The sequence below is a fragment of the Eptatretus burgeri genome, chromosome 7 (genome assembly GCF_056783735.1).
Source record: "Eptatretus burgeri isolate ZD-2024b chromosome 7, Ebu_testis_v1, whole genome shotgun sequence".
NCBI lineage: Eukaryota > Metazoa > Chordata > Myxini > Myxiniformes > Myxinidae > Eptatretus > Eptatretus burgeri.
The window spans coordinates 71874205-71899278 of record NC_140967.1 but is presented as its reverse complement, the minus strand read 5'-3'; the positions used below and the strand labels follow the sequence as shown (position 1 = coordinate 71899278).

The 25074-nt window shown below is 42.3% G+C and overlaps 1 protein-coding gene across 6 annotated transcripts in view; it reads right to left on the bottom strand.

Moving 5' to 3' along the window:
- Window positions 1–3810: 3810 nt before the first annotated feature.
- Window positions 3811–25074, bottom strand: part of TK2 (thymidine kinase 2) — a 49465-nt gene continuing 28201 nt past the window's right edge. For 4 of the 6 annotated variants that reach the window (XM_085889004.1, XM_085888999.1, XM_085889000.1 and 1 more), the window contains 6 exons: window positions 13341–13430; window positions 12875–12948; window positions 9050–9138; window positions 8772–8851; window positions 8490–8570; window positions 3811–5273 (listed from right to left, as the gene is read on the bottom strand). In XM_085889004.1, coding sequence (XP_085745130.1) covers window positions 5166–5273; window positions 8490–8570; window positions 8772–8851; window positions 9050–9138; window positions 12875–12948; window positions 13341–13424 — 516 coding nt within the window. In that variant the 5' untranslated portion in view covers window positions 13425–13430 and the 3' untranslated portion in view covers window positions 3811–5165. The other 2 variants (XM_085889001.1, XM_085889002.1) reach the window with 2 other exon arrangements.

Below are 25074 nucleotides of genomic sequence, written 5' to 3'. Positions count from 1 at the left end.
GAGAAATAAAATGCCACCACTCATTGAACTGCTTGTGTAATCTTATTGAAGGCTTCTCTTTGGTCTGGAACCAGACATGGCTCATTCTCCTGCATGCAGCAAGCTGTTCCATGTTGTAATTGGCTTTTCTCAAAATTTCATTTGTGAGCTCATTGTCATTGTGTCGTTGAGGGTAAGGAAGGACATGAGTTTTGAGGTCAGAGCCACCCAAAGCCTTGATCTTGTCTTCAATGATAATGAGAGCTTGATTGAAGATGGCATCACTATCGTCCAGTTCCAGGTTAGGATTTTGCACTTTGCATGAGGCAAAATGTCCTCTGCCAGATGCTCCTTGTGGTTGTCCCATAGTTGTTGAGGATTTGACATAGCACATGTCTGCAACATGATGGCAAACAGGTTTTGCAGCATCCATGGTGATCGAGTTGCAGCTGCCTCCTCCAATGTGCTGTTCCAGTGTGTATCATCTTCCAGGAGTCCTCTGAGCTGGCAAGCCTGTTTGTAAGTTTCACAGATTGTGGCATACACTGTTCAAGTCCTCAAATGATTTTGGACCTTTGACCGCATGCAGAAGTAGTCTCAGGTAAAAGCATTCAAAATTATTAGGATGGACAGTGTACACACAGCCAAGTGCATCACTCACTTTGATGCCTGGCTGGTCTGGTACAGTTTGTCCTGCTTTGTGGCGAGCCCACTTCTTGCTGCCAACATTCCATGTGTAGTACTTGGGTATCTAATGATACAACTGTCTTCGCAAATTCATCATCCTGGCAGAGATTGAAGAAAGCAGTGAGAGTTGTGTCTTGTGGGACTTGGGCGCGCTCACCTATATTCTCCTCGGTAAAAGTACACTCTCTGGCCATTCTCAAGGTGCACACTGAGATGAACCACAGTGGGATGTCGCTCATGAATTGGGAAGTTCAGGATCCTCCAGATGGCTTCATTGCTGCTGATGTATCTTCCCATTTAATCTTGCCAAACATCATCATGCACAGTTCCATCCATTGTCAGGCCAAATACAGCCATGTCAGATCCTTTGTTGACATACTTACACACATATTTGATGGATTTCACAGAGTGGCAGTACTCAACATTGATGTGTGCATTGAATAGCTGTGTGAGGAGTGGACAGTATGGAACAATTCACCTGTTGTCAACTTCAATCTCACAACCACAAACTCTGATGGTTGTTGTGAATCCACCATCTTCTGGTTTTCTCTGACGATACAGTGGATATCGATCTTGTCCAGTCTGTCTCCCTTCCAGAAGATATCGTGGGAACCTTTTTGTGCATTTGTCATGTTTCATGCATGGTGTGTTTGGATTGATGCTTCCACAGGGATCATGCACAATCTGTGTTTTGCCAGTGCTGAACAGAAGTGGATCAATTACTGGGTCTGGAAGTTTAGCACTGATGAAATCATCCACTCTGTACACATGAAGTTCATCTTGAAGCAAAGTCAGAATGTGGGCATGTGGCAGGCCATGCTTTTTCCACTCAATTGTGTACATGTAGCACTTAATGGCTCCAAAAATCTTTCCCTTGGTGATGACATTCATCAATGCTTTCATTTTTTGTCAGAATACTCTTGCCAGCAAATCATGGCAATGCTGTGGTTTTTGGCCTGGCAATCAGTTCATTAGCCACTTCCTCCCAAACTGGATTGCAGGTGAAGGTGATGAAGACATCAGGACGGCCATAGTTTCACACATATATCATGGCATCCTGAGTGCGTTTAGCATATAGCGGGGACCACCTCTGAAACGAGAAGGCAAGATGACCAATTGGCCAACATTGGCAGCATTTCCATCATTGTTCATGGCATCCCTGAGGTGAACATGGTTTTCTACTCAGGGTTTCTTTTGGTTCTTTCGAATGAATCTCAGCCTTTCTGCTTCAATTTTGGCATACATGTCCACAACAAATTGGTGGAAGAGATCTTTGCAATGCAATAAGTGATTTAAATTATCAGCTCTCAGCATAATCCTGAAAGTGTAGAAGGTCATGGCAGAAATGTTCTTTTCACTTGGCAGTCCTGTTACTGGGTCTGTTTGTTGCAGTTTAATATCGTATCCATCATCACCCTGATAGAAAATTAGTGGATACTGAAGTGCATCATATGATGAGTGCGTCTCAGCAATTCTCTGTCGGGAGTTTCTGAGTTGAAGCACAACGTCTCGATCGCCACGTTCACCAGCTAGGATGACAGTCACTTCTGATGTGGAGGGTGAATTGAAGCGCCTGTCGCTCATGTTCCCCAGCTGGAGTTTTGTCTGAATAAATGACAATTTTGTACTCAGGTGTCATCTTCTCCATGGTACATTTGAGACTCCGAACAGTGTTTTTCCTTGTGGAGCATATCTTGCAACTGCAACACCACTTCCAGCTTGATTTGAATGATATTGTTGCAGCGCTGTTCAGCCTGCTTTGCATCGTCACCATTGAAGTAGATCTGCAGGAATTTTGGCTCTTCATTTGGTCGTGGCTGTAGACTGCCAATCTGATGATAAACCTGTCCCTGCACTTTAAAAGTGGGCACGTAGCCAGATTCTCTGATCTCTTTTGTGGTGCCGAAAGATGTTATGTTGAAGCATGAGTTGTATCTTCTGATGATGCTTTGGAAATGAGTTGCATTTGGAGTGTTGATTGTCAACAATGTATGAAGAGGTTCGGGAGGAACATTTATTTGGATCAGCCAAACTTTGCCACTGTTGCAGCATATCCCTGGAGCTTCTCCTGTCCATTTCATCGCATCACAGTGCCTGTAAGTAATTGACATCGAGCCACTGGCAACTATTGGATCAGAAGCATAATTGAAGGAAAATGCAGACTTTTCTTTTTCCCTCCAGGGCTGCCTCATGGATGTAGCCATTCTTGATGCGTTTGCCTCTCGTCTTCTTTCTTGCTCTTGAGTTTCAGCTGCTCTGGATGCAGCTTTCGCAAGTGGTTTTTTGTCAAGTTCGCTTATTGTACATTTCCTTCTTGTGGTCAGAGCCATCTTCCTGCAAAATAAAGGAGGGAGACAGGGAGAAGAGCGACTATATATATAAAAGAGAGAGTGCTGTACTGTATTCGGAGGGGGTGGAGTGAGGTTGGGACCAGAGAGAGAGAGGGGTGGGGGGAATGGAGTTAGCAGAGAGAAAGTTATGCTTTATGAAGCGCGCACGCACGCACGCACGCACGCACACACACACACTTGGCCAATATCGTCAGTTTTATGGGAATCAGCAGATTGGAGTCAGTGTGATACGTACTGTATACAACCCCAAAAACGTGTGTAGCTTTAACCCTTGCTGTGGGGGGATTTCAATAAATTATTATTTTTTAACAACGTTGTATTATAGATGTTTCAAGAATGGATGTGCATAAAAATTATTATTTAAAAACAGCTGCCAATCGTCATGATGGGTAAAAAAAAAAAATTGGCTCTAATTTTAGAAAACACGTCAATGTGGTAAACGGCTCGGAAATTGTGTGTTATCAACTTTGAAAGTCACAAAGAGAAACTCCGAACAATTCTGAGAGCAAACCCGGTTCCTATAAAGATGACCAACTGCTTTAGAAACATCTGTTCCTCCATCCTCCGTACCAAGGTAATGTTACCCGAGCATTAATTATTGATGTAATATGTTCCAGCTGTACCCGACTTCATTAAAGCATCAGTTAAATTTGTTTTTTCACATTTAAAAGGTAATAGTTGGTTTCCCTCTAAGCTTGTTAAATCATTGGGTGAGGACAAACACAGCCTGTTACAAGTTCCGTTCAAAGTTCCGCATGGATAAAGCACACAAAAAGAACCACAAAGGCTTACCTTTTAAAATATAATCCTTTAAATATGGAAATCAAGTGAAAAAATACCAATGCAATTCAAAGATATAATAATACAAAGCGACCACAAAACGTCGGCACATGCTTTTTACAGCTCAAACCAAGATGAAGGAACTCTGAACATGAGGTCGATGGAGTTTTTTTTTCTTCTTCTTTTTTATGTATGAATGTCGAAGTGACAGGTAGATGACAACACATTGCACAAAAAGTTAAATAAAGCGATGTCAGAAAATGAAATGGCACAACATTTTCAGCTGGTGAGGCACCATCCTCAGTGAAACCATCGCGTGGAGCTCAGTCGATGTGACGTGTGTGTATATGTATATGTATATGTATATGTATATGTATATGTATATGTATATGTATATGTATATGTATATGTATATATATATATATATATATATATATATATATATATATATATATATATATATATGAATATCTATGTATATGTATATGTATATGTATATATATATATATATATATATATATATATATATATATATATATATATATTCGATGTCAAAGTGATGGGTCATACAAGGAAAGAACCTATGAAAAGAGGAAACTTCGTGGAAAATGAAATTTCACACTTTCAGCAAGCCAGTGGCAATCACCGAAATGTCATACGAAACATACGCCTGACATGTCAAATATGTCCAAATTTTGTAGCTATGATGAACAGGCATTCAATATATAATATGAGTGAGGAAAGTGGAAAAAAACAACTTTATCGTTAAGAAATCGTTGCGGCCTGTTCCAAGTCAAGGAATGGTTGAACAGGCCAAAAAAGATGGTGGCTTCAGCCCCCAGCGATGTTACCTATGATAAGCCTTGGTACCCCTTATAGAGCGAGGTGGCTGAGGATCACCTGTTGAAGAATATAATTAAATGAAGCCTTTAATTATCTTCAAAAGGGGTGTTTTAATTAACTCAAACACCCAATTTTCACTCTTGCACTCCCTTGGAGTTTTCTTAGTTTGCATGCAAAGTTTCAGGCTGCTAGGTTTTATGGTTTTGGAGTTATGGAGGACACACACACACACACACAAAGAGCATTTCTGTTAAGCATTATCATGGGACTCAAATTTTCTTTTCAGTGTGGAAGAAGTGCTCGGACCAGTGGAATATCGGCTGCCACCACATGAGGGACTTTTAAAAACAATCAATTCCTTTGGTCAAAAATCTTTCCTACAGTGGAGACAAGTTCACTGGGAAACCTTGCTATCTTAATGTCTTTGGTCCATTTTTTAAAGGAAATGGATTTGGTTATTTTTTTATTTTTCAATTAAAATATCAATAACTTTGCTCCGAGTACAGTTGGAGTCTCATGACAGTGTCAACAGTCCTTATGCAATGATGCGAGGTCATTTGTTGGTAAGAGGTTCGAATGGAGATTTGCAAACTTCTCTTGCATTTTTTCCAGTCCATCATCGGCAGAGACTACCTACAAACAAGATGAAAGCATTGCAATTACACCCAACAAGATGGAAATATCACCAACTACAACCATCATGTATACTTTAGTCTTCAAATATCTATGCGATTGGGTGAGGGTGGGGGGACTCTTCTTGAAGAGAACAATTTATTCCACAACAAGAGATTAGATCAAATACGTGAAATTAGTGCCTTCAGAAAGTAGTCACATCCCTTGACCTTTTGTCACATTTTGATGTGTTACAGGTTGAATTTAAATGGATTAAATTTAATTTTTTTGTCACCGATCTCCACAAGATACCCCATAATAGCAAAGTCAAAACATGTTTTTCGAAATTTTTACAAATCAATTAAAAATGAAAAGCTGAAATGACTTGCATCAAAAAGTATTCAGCCCCCTGAGTCAATACATTGTAGAAGTGCCTTTGTTAGCGATTACAGATTCGAGTTTCGTTCGGTGTGTCTATCAGCTTTACATATCTGGATTTGGGGATTCTCTCCCATTCTTCCTTGCAGATTTGCTCAAGCTCTGTCAAATTGGATGGACTGGGCTTTGGCTAGGCCACCCAAGGACTTTCACGTTCTTGTTCTGAAGCCATTACAGTGTTGCTTTGGCTGTATGCTTGGGGTAATTTTTCTGTTGGAACATAAATCTTCACCACAGTCTAAGGTCTTTTGCACTCTGAAGTAGGTTCTCCTCAAGAATTTGCCTGTTTTAGGCTCCATTCATTGTTTCCTCTATCCTTACAAGTCTCCCAGTCCCTGCTGCTGAAAAGCATCCTCATAGCATGATGCTGCCACAATCATGCTTCACAGTAAGAATGGTGTTGGATGGATGATGAGATGTGCTCGGTTTCCACCAGACGGAGGAGCACTTTTCATTCAGGCCAGAGTTAAATTTTTGTTTCATCAGACCACAGAATCTTTAGACTCATTTTCTGAGTCTTTCACATGCCTTTTTGCAAACTCCAGGCATACTGTCAGGTGCCTTTTTCTCAGGAGTGGCTTCCATCTGACCACTCTCCCATAAAGCCTAGATTTGTGAAGTGCTGCACAGACTGTTATCCTTCTGCCAGGTTCTCCCATCTTAGCCAAGGAACTCTGTAGTCATTGTGCCATTGTGTTCTTGGTCACCTCGCTGACTAAGGTTCTTCTTGCTCAGTTTGGTTGGACGGCCAGCTCTAGGAAGAGTCTGGGTCGTTCCATATTCTTTCTATTTCCTAATGATGGAGCTCACTCTTGTGCCTCTTAGGAACTTTCAACACTCTAGAAATTGTTTTATACCCTTCCCCAGATCTATGCCTCCTCATAATTCCATCTTGGAGTTTTATGGACAGTTTCTTAGATTTCAAGGTAGAGTTTCTGCTCTGACATGCACTGTCAACTGTGGGACATTGTATAGAAAAGTATGTTTCTTTCTACATCATGTTCAGTCAATTGAATTGGGCACAGGTTGACTCCAATCAAGTTGTAGAGACATCAAGGATGATCAAAGGAAATTGGATGCACCTGAGCTCAATTTGGAGTGTCGTAGCAAAGGGGTTGAATACTTATTGACTCAAGACATTTCAGCTTTTCATTTTAAATTAATTTGTAAACAAGTTCTGAAAACATGTTTTTACTTTGTCATGATGGGATATTTTGTGTAGATAAGTGACAATTTAAAAAAAAAAATCTGATCAATTTTAAGGCTGCAACACAACAAAATGTGAAACATTGAGGGGTGTGAATACTTTCTGAAGGCACTGTAGCTCATTTGAAATGCGGCATTTCACCAATTTTCTAATCGGCTTCAGCTGGCAATGACCTCAGTTGGATTGCCCACTCTTACAAGCTGTGCTGGAGTGTCGCATCATCATCATTGGCAGTAAATGTCATGTGATGTGATGTGTTGTTGAGTGTCACGCGACCTTTGCTGCTCACCTAACTGACTGGGAATATATCTAAGCACCTGCTGCCATTAGATAAATTGATTTGGAGATTTCCCTTGTTGTGCGTTGGTGCCTCTGCTCTCAAATAGATTCCTTCACCCCACACTCAAGCCACTTGCTTCATCTGTCCATTAACACCAATACTATGGTGGTAAAGATATGGCCGATAGTCTGTATATGGGAATACACCGCTGAATCTGGATTGAATGCACTCTACGGGGCTTGGCTGACGAGAGTTCATTTCCAGTATTTGATCTAATCTCTTATCGTTATGTATCACAGGATGAATCGTAACTTTCAACAATCCATTTCTGCCATAATTCAGCCTGTGCGTTCATGAAGAACACAAATGGTGCAGAAGGAATATTGTTTTCAACCTGCTGCCAAAGATTAAAAATGAAAAACTGGAGCAGCAGCCTGCAAGCAACGAGAGAGTCGGTAAACAATCATGAATAAGACAAAAGAAATGGGGCCAGAGAAAGAGCAGAAGGAAGTACATTCCAAACAATTCAGCCAAATGTCCTGCAACAATTTAATGCACAAACCGGTAACGATGAGAAAAAAAAAAATCTTTCTCTGCCAATGCTTCACTTTGGTCAGAAAGAGCTCATTTTAATGTTTCTTGATCTTGTCGGGGGGACAATAAACGATTTACCGTTATCATATGAGATGTTTTGAGATGTTTTGAGTCTGTCACAGTCCTGAGAAGACGATTCTATAAAGGTGTGATTGGTCAAATTGTCTGTCAGAATGTGCTTGTATCGAGTCTACCATTCCTACAACCTCAAAGGCCACAACTCCACCCACCCTCTCATGGGCTCGGCTATGGAGGTTTGGCCCAAGCCCTTCACGAGCCGGCTGGCCAGGCCTGATGATTGACTGCAATTGTTTTGGACAAGGGTTTGGAATCGTCAGGCTACTGGCGATGTCTTTCACAAAGAGTGAGTGAGTTATCGAGGGTGTTTAACATCCACCAGGTAATGTTAGCAGATGGATGGCACACTGCAATCCAACCCTGCGAAGCACCAATCTCACGGTTCATAATGGGGCTCAGAAACAAACTCATTCGATTTTGGGGGCCAGTCCGCATTTGTTCAGAACATTCCGTTTTGCTTACTCTTTCTGTTATGGGTCGACGTTTTTTCTCACAATATGGATAACAAAAGTTCCTTTTAAAGTGACAAAAGAAGCGTTGATGTTTGCATTCATACCTCTGATTTTTATGTAATGCAATTCGATGGCAGAATGGTGCACCCTTAGTTCAGTTGAGTAGTATTTGTTTAAACAGGACTCACAATGACTGGTGTTGGTATGCTGTAGAGTGTCTTATCAATGAGCCACGCTTCATACAACTCATGCAGGCTCTTCAGGTAGTCCTGTTTGAACAGTCAACATTCAATGTGCCACCTTCACAACTGATTCTAAGAACTCGTACAGCTTAGGAACCCATTGAAGGCTTTCAAGTGTTTGCCTCGTTTTCTCAGTATAATTTGGGACATTTTCAATGAGGTCCGACCAAGAGAGCGGGTGGTTGGGGTGAGTGGGGACATATGAACATAACGACAAAAGGACCATACCAGAGGAACCACACTTTCCTCCTGTCGACATCTCGCTTGCAGGCGCTTTAAGCAAGTCTCTGGCCTGGTCTGTAAGTACACTGCACAGAATGATCGAGTTAATAGAAAGAGCATTTTGAAGTAAATGTGCAAGCTCACACCAGCAGTTCAACGGATATTCATCAATGATTTTCACCCACTTTGGCATTGGTAACAATTATTGTGCTCCTCTGTAAAAAGCATGGGTTTGGCAGCACCCGAGCATCAGCAAATTCAAAGAGTGTATAACATCTGCTTACCAATCATGTCCAGAGGAAAGGAAATGCTCTTGAGGATCCAGTCAAACCACTCACTTAAGACCGCATAGTCTGCTTCAGGCATTTTGCCGCTTTGAGGGGGAAGGATGGGAAGTTTCAGAACACGGCACGATGGTGGAACTTTTAGCATACCCAGAAACCAGCAACCATCTTTCAGCATGAAATTTATGCACAAACTGCAGACGCTGCAATGCTTTTCTTATTCTGTAGGTTCAAACTTCTTTCGAGTGGGTGCGACCGATTAAAAGGGCGTGCACATTCAATTTGAAAGTGAAGAATTTTCGGTGAATATATTAAGTAGGTCGAGACCGGCATCTGAAATATTTTGTAAATGGTTGTGAACACTTTACAATGTCCCCCCCTTTTAGAAGAGGTGGCCCGTGATGGCTTGAAGAACATCTCTTGCCATCCCGAACCATGATGTTTTCTACCTACTTCCATTACCCCTACCCAATCCAACGCTCTTACTTTTCGGTTACTACGTTTTCTCCACTCCTATTTCCCTTCCTGATCGTTCTTCCCCATGCTTGTTCCATGTGGCTCCACTGCCCTGCTGTGTTCATTGTTTTTACACTGTCATCTCACTCTTCCATGAGTAGAGATTACCTTCCCCACCCCTTAAAAAGAAAACACCTTTATGGATGAGCATGTCGGTAAGGGGAGTTTTGTTCCCAATTGCAGCGATTCACTTTCAATGACATGTTTGCACAAGAGCACTCAAATAATTAGATCAACATTTGCCTGACAGTTTAGAAGAGTTCACTTCACAGGTTTGTGGTGGAATCGTGTGGCATCGTGAAAGTGTCTCGGCCAGGCCCAGGTTCGACCCGCCAATCTCCCGGACTCGGAGCGGACGCCCTTAACCATTATGCCACCGACTCTGGTTCCGTTCCTTGAGTCGTATCACGGGAATTTGCTGAATTTAAAAAGTTTGAACTGTATTACCAATGCCTTGCTCATTTGAACTCCTATACAGTTATGGCCAAAATATTGGCACCCATGCACTTTCTTCAAATAACTCACAATTTTCTCAAAAAATAAGTTGAAGTTGACGAAAGTATTTGGTCTCCACAATTCTTTATTTCACGGTTAATATTACAGAACCTTTGTTTTTGATTCAGAACTGAATATATTCTTTTACATCAGAAAATAAAAAGAAATGGCATTGACAAAATCAGACACCCTGGACTTAATGTTTGGTAGCACACACAGCCTTTGGACAAAATAACTGCAGTCAAGCACTTCCTATAACGATGAATGAGCTTCCGACACCTCTCTACTGGCAGTTTGTCCCACTCTTCTTGTGCAAACTGCAGTTCTCCCAGATTTGAAAGGTGCCTTCTCCCAACTGCTGTTTTCAGATCTCCCCACAGGTGTTCAATAGGATTTAGATCTGGACTCATTGCTGGCCACTTCAGAAGAGTCCAGCATTTTGTCTTGAACCATTCCTGGATGCTTTTTGAAGTGTGTTTGGGGTCATTGTCCTGCTGCAAGACCCATGACCTTCGATGGAAACCCTGCTTTCTGACACTGGGTTGAACATTGTGCTCCAAAATGCTTTGGTAATCTCCTGATTTCATGATGCCGTGCACACATTCAAGGCACCTAGTACCAGAGGCAGCACAACTACTCCAAAACATCACTGAACCTCCTTCATGTTTGACTGCAGCGAAGGTGTTCTTTTTTTTTTTTGAAGGCTTCATTTTGTTTTCTGTAAGCAGAGATGATGTGCTTTACCAAAAAGCTCTAATTTGGTGTCATATGTCCACAGGACATTCTCCCAGGATTTTGGCTTGTTCAGGTGTGTTTTGGCAAACTCCAGTCAGGCTTTCTTATGTCTCTCTCTCAGCAGTGGGGTCCACCTGGGTCTCCTACCATAGAACCCCCTTTCATTGAGTTGGCGATGGATGGTGTGAGTTGAAACGGTTGTACCTTATGTCTGAAAGTCAGCTTGAATCTGTTCGGCAGTTGATCGAGGTGCTTTCTTCACCAAACTGTTAATTCGAACTTCGTTGCAATCTTCGATCAAGTTTTCTCTTGCGGCCACATCCACAGAGGTTGGCTACAGTGCCACGGGCCTTAAACTTCGTGATAACATTGTGTATGGTGGACACAGGAACATCAAGGTCTCTGGAGATAGACTTGCAGCCTTGAGATTGCCATGCTTGGCTACAACCTTGTGTCTGACCTCCTCAGCCAATTCTCTGGTTTTCTTTCTTTTCTCCATGCTCATTGCGGTACACACGGTGACACAAAACAGCAGAACGACTCCTTTTTTCCATTCAAACTGGTTGAATGAGTGATTTTTATATTGCAGGCACCTGTAAATCACCACAGGTGAGTTCAATTCCAAAGTAAAGGAGAATCACCTGCTTGAAATCTACTTATTTGTAACAACTTATAAAATGTGCCAATAATATTGTCCGGGCTATTTTAGGATTTATGTGTGGAATAAGCTAAGATTTGATAATTTTTTCAGCTTTTTTTTCATTCCACTGCGAACGAAAGAAATACATATGTGGATACCAAAAGATTTTTAAAATTTCAACAATTTTCTGAAAGAAATGGTGGATTATTTGAAAAAAGTGCAAGGGTGCCAATAGTTTTGGCCACAACTGTACAATTCATCAATAAAAAACATATCTCCAAGAAAGTGAATGATTCCTCAACAAGATAAATCCATCGACATTGCACCGCAAGTACCCTCCATACACCAATACATTTAATGTTACATTTGACAAAAAAAAAAAAAAATGCGAAAATGACACTCGGGCAGCTTTTATGATCCGTCAGTGGTCCGCATCCTACCTACCATAGTGGGCTGTGCACCTCCTGGTGTGTTGTCAGCCATACCCACACAACCTACTTCCTATGTATCCATTGAAAAAAATGTGTTTTGTATCTTAATCTGATAGTAATGCAATACAAATCAATATTCTGTAATACCTCTAACCCTACAAACAATCAATTTGAAAATGTACAATACATTGGAGTTTCATTTGTGAGGCACTTGTATGCAAGGCATGTGACTTTTTGGAGCATGCTCATTGGTTACTACACAATTTCTGATTCAGGAAAAAAAAAAAAAAAAAAAAAAAAAACTTGCAGCATCTTTACTTCTTCTTAAAATATGATGGAAGTTGGGCCGCATGCGGCCCGCGGTCCACATAAATAAAAAGTTTGTACCTTCGTCTATCATGTTTCCTATCTCCTGTCTCAAAGCTTTGTGCATTCGCATCACACTCCAGAAGCATACCGTCATTACCTCCGTCACCCAAGGTTATGCTTTCACCCCTGTCTGTTTATCTGTGTTGGTGGATGTGGATGAAAACTTGGTGGATGTTTGGTTAGGTGATAAGTCAATCAGATTTTGGTTCAGGTCCTCAGCCTGGTGGAGGTATGTGCTCTACCGAGTACCGTTCTAGTTAACAATGTCTTATTATGTATATGACATAATATATTTAATCACAATGCTTCCTTTTATTCCGTTCATCCCACTTGAAAACAACCTTTCCTCAAAGCGTTAACCATGCTGGATGACGTCACGGCGGCCTTCCAAGCTCAACCGTCACAGGATTATTGTCTCCATTGATTTCATTTGTCACGGGATTGCTGTTGTTCTATTGTCCTGCTGTCCTATCAATCCCATCACCCGTCCTTGACATATGCTCTAGTTAATGATAAAACATTTGCAGTTTACAGCTGTAATGTGGCCAATTCTATTTTTCTCAAACAAAAAAGAAAAACAAAGTGGAGATGGCTGATTTAAAGAAAAAAATAAAAAAGAAGAAAATAAAAAAGACTTACCTTCTGAACAGGTTTTCAACAAATATATACCTTGCACTGTATATTGACCTTTCCATCATCCTTATGCTCATTGTCTGTGGAATAGCAATAACACTGTAAGGGAATTTGAAAGTCATTCAGACCTTCTCAAGGACATTCTCCTCAATAACGTTCTTGTATTTGTTTGTATATATGAATTATCTCATGCTTTACTTCATCATGTCACTTTGGTACTTTTCTCATTTCATGGATATCCAAGAGCTTTAAAAACACTTTACAAGACCTTACATGAATAAAGTCTACACTTGAAAGACGACAGATTCCCCCCATTAAAATGAACCTTGAGAAAAATTGACAAGATTTTAAAAACGATTCAAATAAAAGTTTTTTAAATGCTTATTTTGCAACTTTTTAATCAATGTCGAAAAGACAGTTTGTTTTAAGGAGAGTCTTGTGTACATGTGCTGCATTATTCATGTTCACTCACCAGTGGGCGCGTGTGGATATTGAGCATGGTGAGCTGGATGTAGGTCTGCAGTGTAATGCCCCAGCGTTGAGGATTTCTGTACATCAGACTCTGCATTACACAGTACATTTCAGCTCAGATTGTGTGTTTCAACAGAGTTTAAAAAAAACAAAAAACTTGCAGGTGATAATGTTCCACTCCATGTAGATGTTTATTACTCAGTCAAAATGTATTAAATGTGAATGGATGAACACACATGAGCCTCCAGGCATCTCCCCTTCTCTTGTCCCCCATCCCCTCCAACCCCATCCTACCACAAACCTCAGAGAATTAAGGAAGCCTATTAATGAAGGTTTATTCAAGGATTGCAAGCAGTCATCTTAAAATGTAATACATGTGCAAGCATTAGTGGGATAGTTGAACTCCCCCACGAGCTGGGCCAATTTGGGGTAATGATAACGAGGCAAAACCCACTACGATATCAGGAAACACTGAATTGCTTGTATGAAGGAGTAGCAGCTACTTGCTGTTGTTTTATTGTGAAGACGATCAGGCTAAGTTTTGTTGGCAACTGTCAAAAAAAAAAGAAAAAGAGTGACCAGGAAGGAAAGGCCATTCTGAAGGCAAATCGGCCATCAGTCGTTACAACTTCATATGAAGATATCCAAACGCGGCCATGGAATTTCCAGCAGGAACCTACAGTTTGCAGCAGGAGAATTTCTTTAGACTCAAGTGTCCTAAATGTAGCCCCAGAAACCCTGGGGACATAGGTTACTGATGAAGGAGCCCCTCTATTATACTCCTTCGAGCTGGGAGGAATTGGGGGGGGGGGATTGTGTCCCTGAAGCTTTGGAGGTAAAACTGTTAACTCACGGACAATAGAAAGACTGATGTTTGGGATGTGGTCGTGTATTTAAAGTAAACAGCGGAGTGAGAAATCATCAGGGAAGGATTAAATGTTGAGAAACCACTGCTCGAAAGTTCTGTAATACATGAGTCAGAGCAGCAACTTTTATGCAAGAAAGAGTTGGGCGCTTCATGTTTGGTTAGATAATCTACATCAGACTTGTAAAGATAAAAGAAAAGAAAATGATGAACTGGGCGAAAAGACTTGCAAAGTTATGTGTGAAGTTTGACACTTATTATAGTTGAGGTAGAAAGAAGTGGTAGAGTTTGTGAAGAGTGCGAAAACAATTAATTTCCAAGGTGAAATGAAACCACCGCAAAAATCATTTAAAATCTTTATAAATTCCTTATCGAGTCATTAAAGACAGTTAGGATTCTTTGGTAAATTTAAAAAGTCTCATGATGGAAGAAAAGAATGAGGTTGGTCTTTGGCAATAAATGTCTATATTTGAAGCAAGTCAGTGGAATGGGCCAATTTCGATTTTTAACACATACGGTAAAATATTGAAAAGGGCTTCAGCAAAGTGGTTGGCTGATTCATAAATATTTTATTCACAAGTCAAAAGGAGCACCAAGACTTGCAATTTGTTTGCAGCATACACAAGCTTAAAAAAAAAAAAAAAAAAAAAAAAAATTAGGATCTAGATTCATGGAAGTGTGACTTTAACAGAATCTGAAAAACAGTTTTGACAATGGAGCCACAATGTGACACAATAAGCAAAGGAATTAATGAACAGTGTAAGAAGAAAAGAGAAGAGAGCAGGAACACAGTTATGCAATTTTGAGGGGTGGGTTATGTATGGTTAGTGGGGGTAGAAAAGATGACAGGTAGGGATAGATGTTGGGTGGATGATCCCCCTTGCACATTAGGAGGCTCATCCACCTGTCAAGGCAGTTTCATTGGCTAGGGGCCACAATCCTGGACAGGTCGCCATTCTGACACAGGGTACTCAACAGGCTCACTCAAAGTAAACTGGTCCTCATTTAGCCGACCTCGAAAGGATGACAGACTGAATCAACCCGCCTCATTATTTTGGCACGGCTTGGGTTGAAACTCAGGACCTTGAGAAAAATCAGTGAACCACCTTAACTGTTAAGTCACCATCAAGCTATGGTGTTGATGTCGCTCCATATCAATCGTCAATTAAGGTATCTGGACTGTAAGGAAATGTGTTTGTTGGAAATAAGTGAAAATCCTAAAGATGAAGAAGATTTTTAGTGACCGAGAAAGTGAAGTTCCAGGGAGTGCTTGGTGTTGTGACAAAAGGAAGGAAAGCTGGAGTTTGATGTTACTTTGTTAAATGGTGAAGTGTTGAGCAAAGGAAAGGAAGGCAAGAAATGGTGATTGCAGAGGTAATTGCTGCTGAGGAGGAATAGAGTTGTAAAAACAGCTGGGTCAACAAGGGGCAAGGATGAAAATTGGGAATCTGTGAAAAAGACAAATACTTAATGGAACCAGCTATGGGCAGGACAGCAGAGTTAATTCAGATTTTAAGTTGGGGATGTGTATGGTGTGTTATCTCCAAGGGAAAACATGGCAATGTAGGACATGGCAGGAACACCTGAGTGTATAAACATGTGGTGCAGATGTCACCTATTTTGAGCATGCACTTTCATCTTGCCCTGCCTCACTGCATATGTACACCAAATTTCATGATAAACTCATGGAAGTTGTAAGGGAATCGGGAAGGCTGTTTATGCAAGGTGAGTTTGCACATGGAAGTTTCATATCAATTGGGGGAAATTGTCTGACACGAAGGAAAGTGTGGGAGCATTGGCCGAAGGAGGGGAGAGTTTGGAAGATGTAAGCGAGAATCTTTATACTAAATATTCTGCCATATCTCAGGAACCTGGCTGGCAGCATAGTTTAGACAGCAGTGATTCTTAACCTTTTTGGTGCCACAACCCCAGACATTCTTGGTCAGTACCGTGACCCCCAAAACAAAAATTGGAAAAAAACAAACAGCCCAATTTATTTAAACATGTCTGCCAATACTCAGTCAATCGGATGCCTGAATTTGCTTTGCAGCCATTAGGCGATCAAAACGAGTATGAATGCTCGACAGGCAGCACCTAATGTCAGCGTCAATCACAAGCCTATTGCATGCCTTCATTTTCAGAGTTACCATGGTTGAGAATCCAGCGTCACAGCGATAGGTTGAGAAGGACTGGACCAATAGGGTCAGGGCCCTCTTCGAAAGAACAGGGCAGTCCTTCACTTTCAGCCAAAACGTAGTGTGCTCTTGTTCCATGAAGTCACTCTTGAGCTGCGCATCTTCACAAATTCAGTAAAATTCAACCTTCGCAGCCACGTCAGTATCACTGATGGCACCGTCTTCAACTGAAAAGGGTAGGACGACCCACTCATCACGAGAGCGGTCTTACAGTCCGGGGAAGTAACGTTCGATGGCTTCACTAATTGACAGAAGGTGGGTTGAGATCTCCTCGTGGAAGTGGCATTCAGCATCTGGCGTAGCATCCAGGAGAGTCGTCATCTTGGGGAAGACAGTCGTGTCACCATCCTGGACTCTTCTCTGGTAAAGGTGAATCTTCCTGCTGAATGCTGTCACTTTGTCACGAGCCGTGTTTAGCATTGGAAGGTTTCCTTGAAGTGACAGGTTCAAGGAATTCACCTCGGCGAAGAAGTCAGCCAAGTAAGCAACCATCATCACGAAGAGTTCATCCTGCATCTTTTCATGAAGCTGATTCTCCTTCTCGGTATACCCTCTCTCCAAGAACAGCGCTATTTCCTCTCGAAGTTGAATCACACGATTGAGAACTCTACCACATGAAAGCCAGCGCACCTCTGTGGAATATCAGAACAGTGAAATCGGCACCCATTTCTTCACACATCGCTTTGAAGATTCTTGAGTTTGTTGTGCTCCCTCGGATGTGGTTCACAATCTTCACCACATCTGAAAGCACTTCTCGAAGACCAGGAGGGAGAGTCTTCATTGCTAAAGCATGGCGATGTATCATGCAGTGGATGAAGGAGACATTGGGAGCGACATCCTTCACGAAGGCTTTGAAGCCGGATCTGCATCCGACCATGGAAGGTGCCCCATCTGTACACACCCCGACAAGTCGTTCCCAGCCAAGCTCATGTTTGATGAGGAAGGCTTCCAGCATTCTGAACACATCTTCTCCCTGAGTGGTAGTGGCCAATGGCTCAGAGAACAGGTACTCCTCCTTCATGGCTTCTCCATCGAGGTAACAAGCGTAGACTAGCAGTTGGGAACATGAGGCAACATCTGTTGACTCATCCAGTTGCAGTGAATACAATGGACTGCTCTTCACAGCGCTCACTACTTGCAGAAGAATGTCATTACTCATATCCGACATTCGACTTTTGACTGTGTCATTCGAAAGGGAAATCTGCCTGAACTCGCTTCACTGCTGTTCCCCCAGCACCAACTTCGCTGCTTCGAGAAAGCATGGCTTGATAAGCTCTTCACCGATGGTATGAGTGTGTGGTGTACAAAACACCGATGGTATACAAAATACTGTGTGTGGTAAGTACCTTTGTTAGGTTCCTAAAAATGGGCTCAACAAATTGATATGTTATTTATGACCCCTTCATGACCCACGGAAAACCCCAAACAACCCCCAGGTTAAGAATCTATGGTTTAGAGGTATGCACACTCACCTCTAAGCTGTCGAGCCTGGGTTCAAAACTTGGGCCAGCTATAAACTGTCATGCTGGTGGTTCGCAGGCAGAGAAAGGCATCATCGTGTGTGCTGTTCCACTGATGGGCGTTACACTGGGTGTCTCATCTGCTGGCATTGGTGGATGTTAAAGATCACACGGTGTCCTTTGCAAAGAGTAGGTGAGCTACCTCCCCAACAGTAGGTGCATAAATCGCTGTGTCATCCTGTAGGACCTATATCAATTTTCTCATAGGAACTAGTACATGTGGTACAACTAGTACAACAGACACTGTTGGAACTTGACAGGAGTTTCTTGGTCACCTCCACCGATATGGTTAATAATAACTCTCCCAGCCACCACAGCTTTCTCATCTCCAACACACTAATCATATAAAAATCTCTCTATACTGTCTATAGTGGATTGTCAATAAGAGTAGTGGATGAGGTCTGACCTACTTCCAGATATGACAGTATTTCTAATTTTGTAGCCATCCTCTTTAAGAGAAGTGTCAATAATATGCTGCTCCTTGCCATAGATGCTGAAGGATCCATCACTCGTTGAATCGTCTGAGAAAAAGCACAAAATTATTCAAGTATGGTACTTCATTGCATTTAGAGGCCTGAAAGTATTGCTTGTCAATTATCATGTGTAGAAGATGCCTCAGTCCATTGATAAATTCAGACTTGTCCTGAAGTTGTCTCGAAAAAGCGAGCAGTCGTTTTTCATTGAGTTACGCTTTATTACCTTCGCCACTGAAGGTAGATGGGGGCTATGTTTTCACCCCTGTCTGTTTGTCTGTGAGCAAGACATCTCAATAAGTTGTCGATGGATTCGGACGAAATTTTGTGGACAGGTTGGGTGTGTGAGATGGATGAACTGATTTGATTTTGATGAAGATCTGGATACTACAATTTATAAACTTTATAAGTGATTCTTCATCATTGAGAGATGGGGACAAAAACGATATACTGTATAGCAAGATATTTCAAAAAGTTGTGGACAAGCTGTGACAAAACTTGGTGGATGAGATGGTTTGGTGACAAGAACAAGCCGATTAGATTTTGGACAAGGTATGGTTCCAGACCCGGTCTCTATCAGTCGGATAGAAAATTTAAACTGTTCAGCCTGGTGGAGGTAGTGCCGTTCCAGATCATTTTGTTCAAATCCAGCAGGAAGCTCTCAATTTTGTGGTTTGTCTTGTGCAAAATGACGTCACTAATATTAGGGGAAGTATTTCATTAGTAGATGCCAAAATTTCCCACCACATAGATTAATTAACCTTTTCAGGATATCCCACATCATGATGACATCAAGAAGTAAATGGCAGCATTGTTTTGTCAGTCTTGTAATCCAGCAGCAAAGGACATACTTTAATAATGCTCTCCCATCGATTTAAGATTTAGTATTTGAACAGACAAGGCATTTTGCCAAGTTATGACTTTCAGCATTGCTAAGACATTTTGTACATTTCTTTTTTTTCAACCTGAAACCTCTGTATGACAGGTATGTTCTCTCAATGGCAACTAGATCCTTCCTCCTGAGGAAGGACATAGTTGCTATAGAGAGGGTTCAGCAGAGAAAGAGACCAAATTGATTTCAGGGCGAAAGCAAGAGTAAGCTATGAGGAGTATAGACCATGTGGAGGTACTCGCTATTACCTTCAGAAAATGATTTTCGTTGTGCAGATCACCAATCCGGATGAAATTTGGCATACTTAAAGAATTTTAGACGCAGAGTCCAAATCCACTTGTTTCCACGTCGAGGATGTGACACAATTGGTCATTTTTGGCAATTAAAGATACACCGAACATTAAAGCACGATTTTGACACAGAAATGAAGAATGATATGTACGTCAAAGAAAACTCTTGTGAGGTCTTAAAATGATACAATATGTTTATACAGAGCCCTATTAACTGTTATTGAATATGTTTATAATTAAAGGTCGTAAACCGAAGCAGTTACATATTTTTTACCAGCCGAAAACGTCTGGACCGACCAGAGAGGCCTTCGAGTTGACCAAGGCAACTTTTTGCTTAAAAGGCAGCCACACTGACTATTAAAGGTAGTTACATTGACCATTAAAGGCAGTTACAGCGCCTATTAAAGACAGTTACATTGGCTATTACGGATTAAATCAAAGACAAAGAGACTGCGCGACTCAACCTGATGAAAAGTAGAACCGCCACAAGAAGATTACCGTCTTAGAACTCCAGTACTTCTTGCTCTGAAGCGGTTGCTGAACTAGGCTCTTGACTGCTGTTATTACAAAACTCAAGTCCACTTTTACATGCTAACCAATCTGAATACTAATGTGTAGTAGATTACCACAGCAAAAGCAGTGTGACACCCGCATTCACAGTTTGTCGTCGGAATCATTGTCTGTTCTGCTTTCATCATCCATAAGTTCCATTTCTGCACGGGTCTGTTCATCGTTGGCACAGTTTTGACACCCACAGCACTCTGCGCAGGACAGTCCTTTTGACTGGCAAGAACACTGGTTGGTCTCGCATTTCATCTTCTTGCAATTACATTTCGTCGCCTCTAACAGTTCCTTCGTCGCTGGTGGTTTGTTCAACCAGTGAACAGTCAGTGCTCCGTTGCGTTCCACCCATCCGTGAAATGAAGGAGAAGGGGCTTCTATAAACCTCTCAGCCGCGCGGTGGTGGATCGCAGACTGATAGTTCACTCTTTTGCAATGCAGCATCAGAGCGTCGCTTGTAGGTGGCAACTTCTGTTCTCCCAGCGACTTGCTGCAGAATAGCTTGTAGCGAGCCTCATCCACACTCTTCATGGTTGGCTGATTGGACATGGCGCAGACGAATTGCTCCAGGTCGTGAATGATATTCTGATCTAGCGTGAATTCTCGACCAATGCTCCCGAAACAGGTGATGAGATGGGGACCCTTCATCATCAAGTCAAATGGCCTTGTTTTGCCCTTACCATGGAATGCACTGGTGGTATCACTCCTCGTGAAATTGTGCATACCTATCAACGCATCGCAGACAGAACTTTCCAGGGCATTACTCAGCTTCCTAATGTCAATGACGATAATGTCCTTGGGACTTCCTGTGACCAGATGGAAATTTCGCGCCCGAATCGACTTCGAGTGAGCCAATGCCAACACAAACACATCGGTGTTGAAACTCCCTATGCGCACCGACTCTGCATTCTGTCTCGCATGAGCGGCATGTAGCAGGAGCTTCGTGTCAGCTTCCTCATGGTCACATTCAAGTTCAGGTACTGACGACAGTCATGACACCATTCGACGCCTTGATTTTCTCATATTTGCTGGCATGACTGACATACAACAGCATGTCACCCAGTTTTGATGGAGATGTTTCTCGTCCACGATTCGACAATGAACTCTATCAACGCCTCCTTGTTGGCTCCGCTCAGGAGATAATTGGCCCACTGTTTTGGAAGGGCTCGATCACATCTGTAGATGGTTCGTACCTGAAGATCGCCCGCCCTGCCTGCTCGTCTGGCGTGCTCCAGGCACTTGATGCTGATACTTGGGTAAGTATCAAACACCACGTCCAGTCTCGAAGATTGGTTATGTCGTGCTTTGGCCACTACGATGTTCAGCACCATCTCTTCCAGTTTGCCGAAAGTGTTATGCAGTGAACCAGCCTTTAATCGCCTGAATAACGGCCATTCCATCCACAATTGTTGCACCTTGGATAGGTCGAGCGTCGACACGGCAATCGGGCCACAGTTTCAGTATATGGTTGCGGAGTTTGGCTTTGTCGGTCTTAGCAATCGAACCATCACCGGATGCCAGGGGGAAAGATATGTTCGCCAGTGGGTATGCGAGCAGATCGTGGAGTGTTACATTGCTTTACTCGCCAATCAACAGCAGTCGTGTGAAAAGACGACGTTCATTTGCAATTTCAACCTTTGGCGTCTGCTGGTGGGGAGTCGCCAACTTTCCTCGCGCCTTCGAGAAAGTTTCCAATTTGGTCTTCGAAATCGGACTGAAGAATGGGACCTCACCCGAGAGAAGCCGATCACGCATGAATTGCACGACAGCATTCTCTCCCTTGACATTCGCGTTCATCAAGTCCGCGGAAGTGGCTGGCGGTGCGATGACACCTGAACTAATATTGACGAGTTCAAGGTGAGTGCCGGAGAAAGGGTTAATCATTTGACGTACTGTGTCCATCACTTGTACCACCACTGCTTCATTCTTCTTCGAGCTCGACACATCCAAATCCTTTCTTATACGGGGCTCGTTGTGGATACCCGCCATGGACTCACATTTCCTTGCGATTTCCGCACGTGCTGGTTGGGACAGGATCCACTTCTTCACAGCTGTGCTTTTCTGAGTGTAACCAATGATGCCTCCACTGGTCTTGCTGTCCCTATTTAAAGTCTGCTCTATGATCTGATCACACGCAACACTACTAAATCCATAACGAGTATGCCGTTGGGCAGTCCATTTGCCGTCCATGAACGCTCGATAGGTGTCTGGGTGGGAGTGCTCTAGCCCGGCCATTTCCAGCCAATAAACGAGTAAGTACCTTGCATAGTTTAGGTGATCGTACGCAAAGTACCAGGGCATTGACGCTCTCGTGATCGCAAAGTGTTTCGGCCAGTTTGAAGTACGAGTTGCCTGTATAAGCTCCAGTGCCAGCTCCACCATTTCCAAGTAGGGCCATGTAATGTCCACACTTTGGTGTTTGTTCAGGTCATTCCTCACCATGAGTGCTCCCGAGTATAGAACATGTAAATTGAGGTCTGAGTCATCCTGCTGTGGACCCTGGCTGGCTTCATCCTCTGTTGTAGAGCTACTGTCTACAACAGCAGCCTGAGCAATGGAACCAATATCAATGTCCTTCATGTACACCACTTCGCTCTCAGACATTTTTGGTGGATGATAGAAAATCATGTCTCGGTACCGTTCCTGCAGTTTTTTTCTTCAGTCTTGTTGCCTGGTAGTTGGCCTTATCCTGACCTTCGCATACTCTGAGTAGGTCATTGAACATCTCACACAACTTCTTCATATGTATAGATTGCTTTCCATCAATGAGTCTTACCTGGATTACTTTATCACAGAAAATGTCAAATGTTGAGTCATAGTTCACTTTCTGAGTTTGAGGTTTACTTTCACTCTGTCTGTGGTATGTGCCATTCACATACTCATAATAACATTTACAGTGATAACAAAGTTCCAGCGCCACACAGTCTTTATCCTTAATAGTTGTCATTATTCTCACATCACGTTCATCTCTCCTCTGCTCAGCAGTTTCCCTCAGCTTTCCTCGATCCTGTGTTTCTGCCAGGGACAACTGATCACGTTGAGATTTTCCTTTGACACGGATGAATGTCTTTTTTCTGGCATATCACACAAATTCTTGGCAGTACACCAGCTGATTTGCCAGCCACCCTTTCTACAGAGGTTCTGAGGGATTTTCTACGTATTTTGTGGTATGAGTGCCCCCTCTTCTTCTAGTCCGCCCACCACCTCACTGGCTCTAGCAGAAACTGCAGTCGTGCTGGCTTCTGATTTCCTTTTCCTGGCTTCAGTACGTTTTATATGATCCTTGTTACAAAACGACGCATAGCAGAACCGGTGGCAGCCGGCATCCGCAGGAGGATCAGTCACTGGCAGCAGTTTCATAATTTGATCGGCCAGCAAACGGCATTTGTTGATAGTTTCACTATCTGTGGCGTCGCACCAAGCCTTCGCACACTCACACACCTTAAGCCAGCTCTTATCCCTGAATTGCATCACTTTCTCATCTTCCTCCCCACCCAAGTGTGAAACAACGCATATTTGGTTGTTGAAAGACCAAAAATCACTCGAAATCACCAGACAACCATGGGCGCCGCCATCTTGATTTGTTGTTTCCTGGTCGTTTCCTTCGCGATTACAAGCACACCACGCCCACTTCACGGCGGTAATTTCAAATGGTAATAACTGTCGGTGTGTCAACTTGTGCATATGGAAACAAGTAGGAATTTCAATGGTGTGTTCTCATGAATGTACAGGGTAAATTTCGTTTAGATTGGTGATCTGCACAACGAAACTGAACGAACCAACCCACCTCCACATGACCGAGTAGGCAAAGGAGACAGGGCTTTATACAGTGGCTTGCAAATTATTCACCCCCCCCCCACACACCCTCCACCCTTCAAAGTTTTCACATTTTGATGCCACCTGAGCTTATTTCATGATGCTTTCGAACCAAATTAAATATTCGAGTCTTCACAAACTACTCCAAAGTGATAAAGCTAAAAAAAAATGCAGATAAAATGTGAATAAGTAAGATTAACAGAGAAAATAAGATGATTCTCAGTTGCGTAAGTATTCAAACCCTTTGCCGAATTAACTCCAAATCATTTCAGGAGCAAATGATGTGTTTGAAAGGTTACAAAATAAGTGTAATGGGTTTCACCTGTATGTAATCAGTGGTTTTGATTGTGGCTGTGGCTAACTTATCAAATGATTTTAAGGTGCAACTCACTTGATCAACCAACAACGCAAACATGAAAACCAAGGAGCTTTCTAAAGAAGTCAGACATAAAGTGGTGGAGAAGCACCGTTCAGGAGAGGGTTATAATAAGATTTCAAAGTTACTCATTATCCCTTTGAGTATGATGAAATCCATCATCAAGAAGTGGAAGATGTATCATACCACCTAGATTGTACCCAGATCAGGTCGCCTATCCAAACTCAGCAGCCAGGCAAGCAGGAAACTGGTTCGGGATGTCACTGTAAATCCAACAATGACTTTAAAAGATCTGCAAGGCTCTATATCTGAGATGGGGATCAGTGCTCATCAATCAACAACATCCCTTTCTCTTCACAAAGCTGGCCTCTATGGACAGGTGGCAAAAAAGAAGCCATTACTGAAAAATACACATCTGAAAGCTCATATGGAGTTTGTGAAAAAGCATCTTCATGATACTGCAGGTATGCGGAGAAGCATTTTGTGGTGAGATGAGACAAAAATTTAACTTTTTGGTCTAGATTCAAAGCGTTACGTCTGACGCAAGCCTAACTGCACATCACCCAGTCAACACCATCCCGACTGTCAAGCATGGTGGTAGCATCATGTAATGGGGCTGCTTTTCATCAGCAGGGACTGACAAGCTTGTCAGGATAGAAGGGACAATGGATGGTGTAAAGTACAGGAGAATCCTTGATGAAAACCTGCTCGAGTCAGCCATGAATCTAAAACTGGGTAAGAGATTCA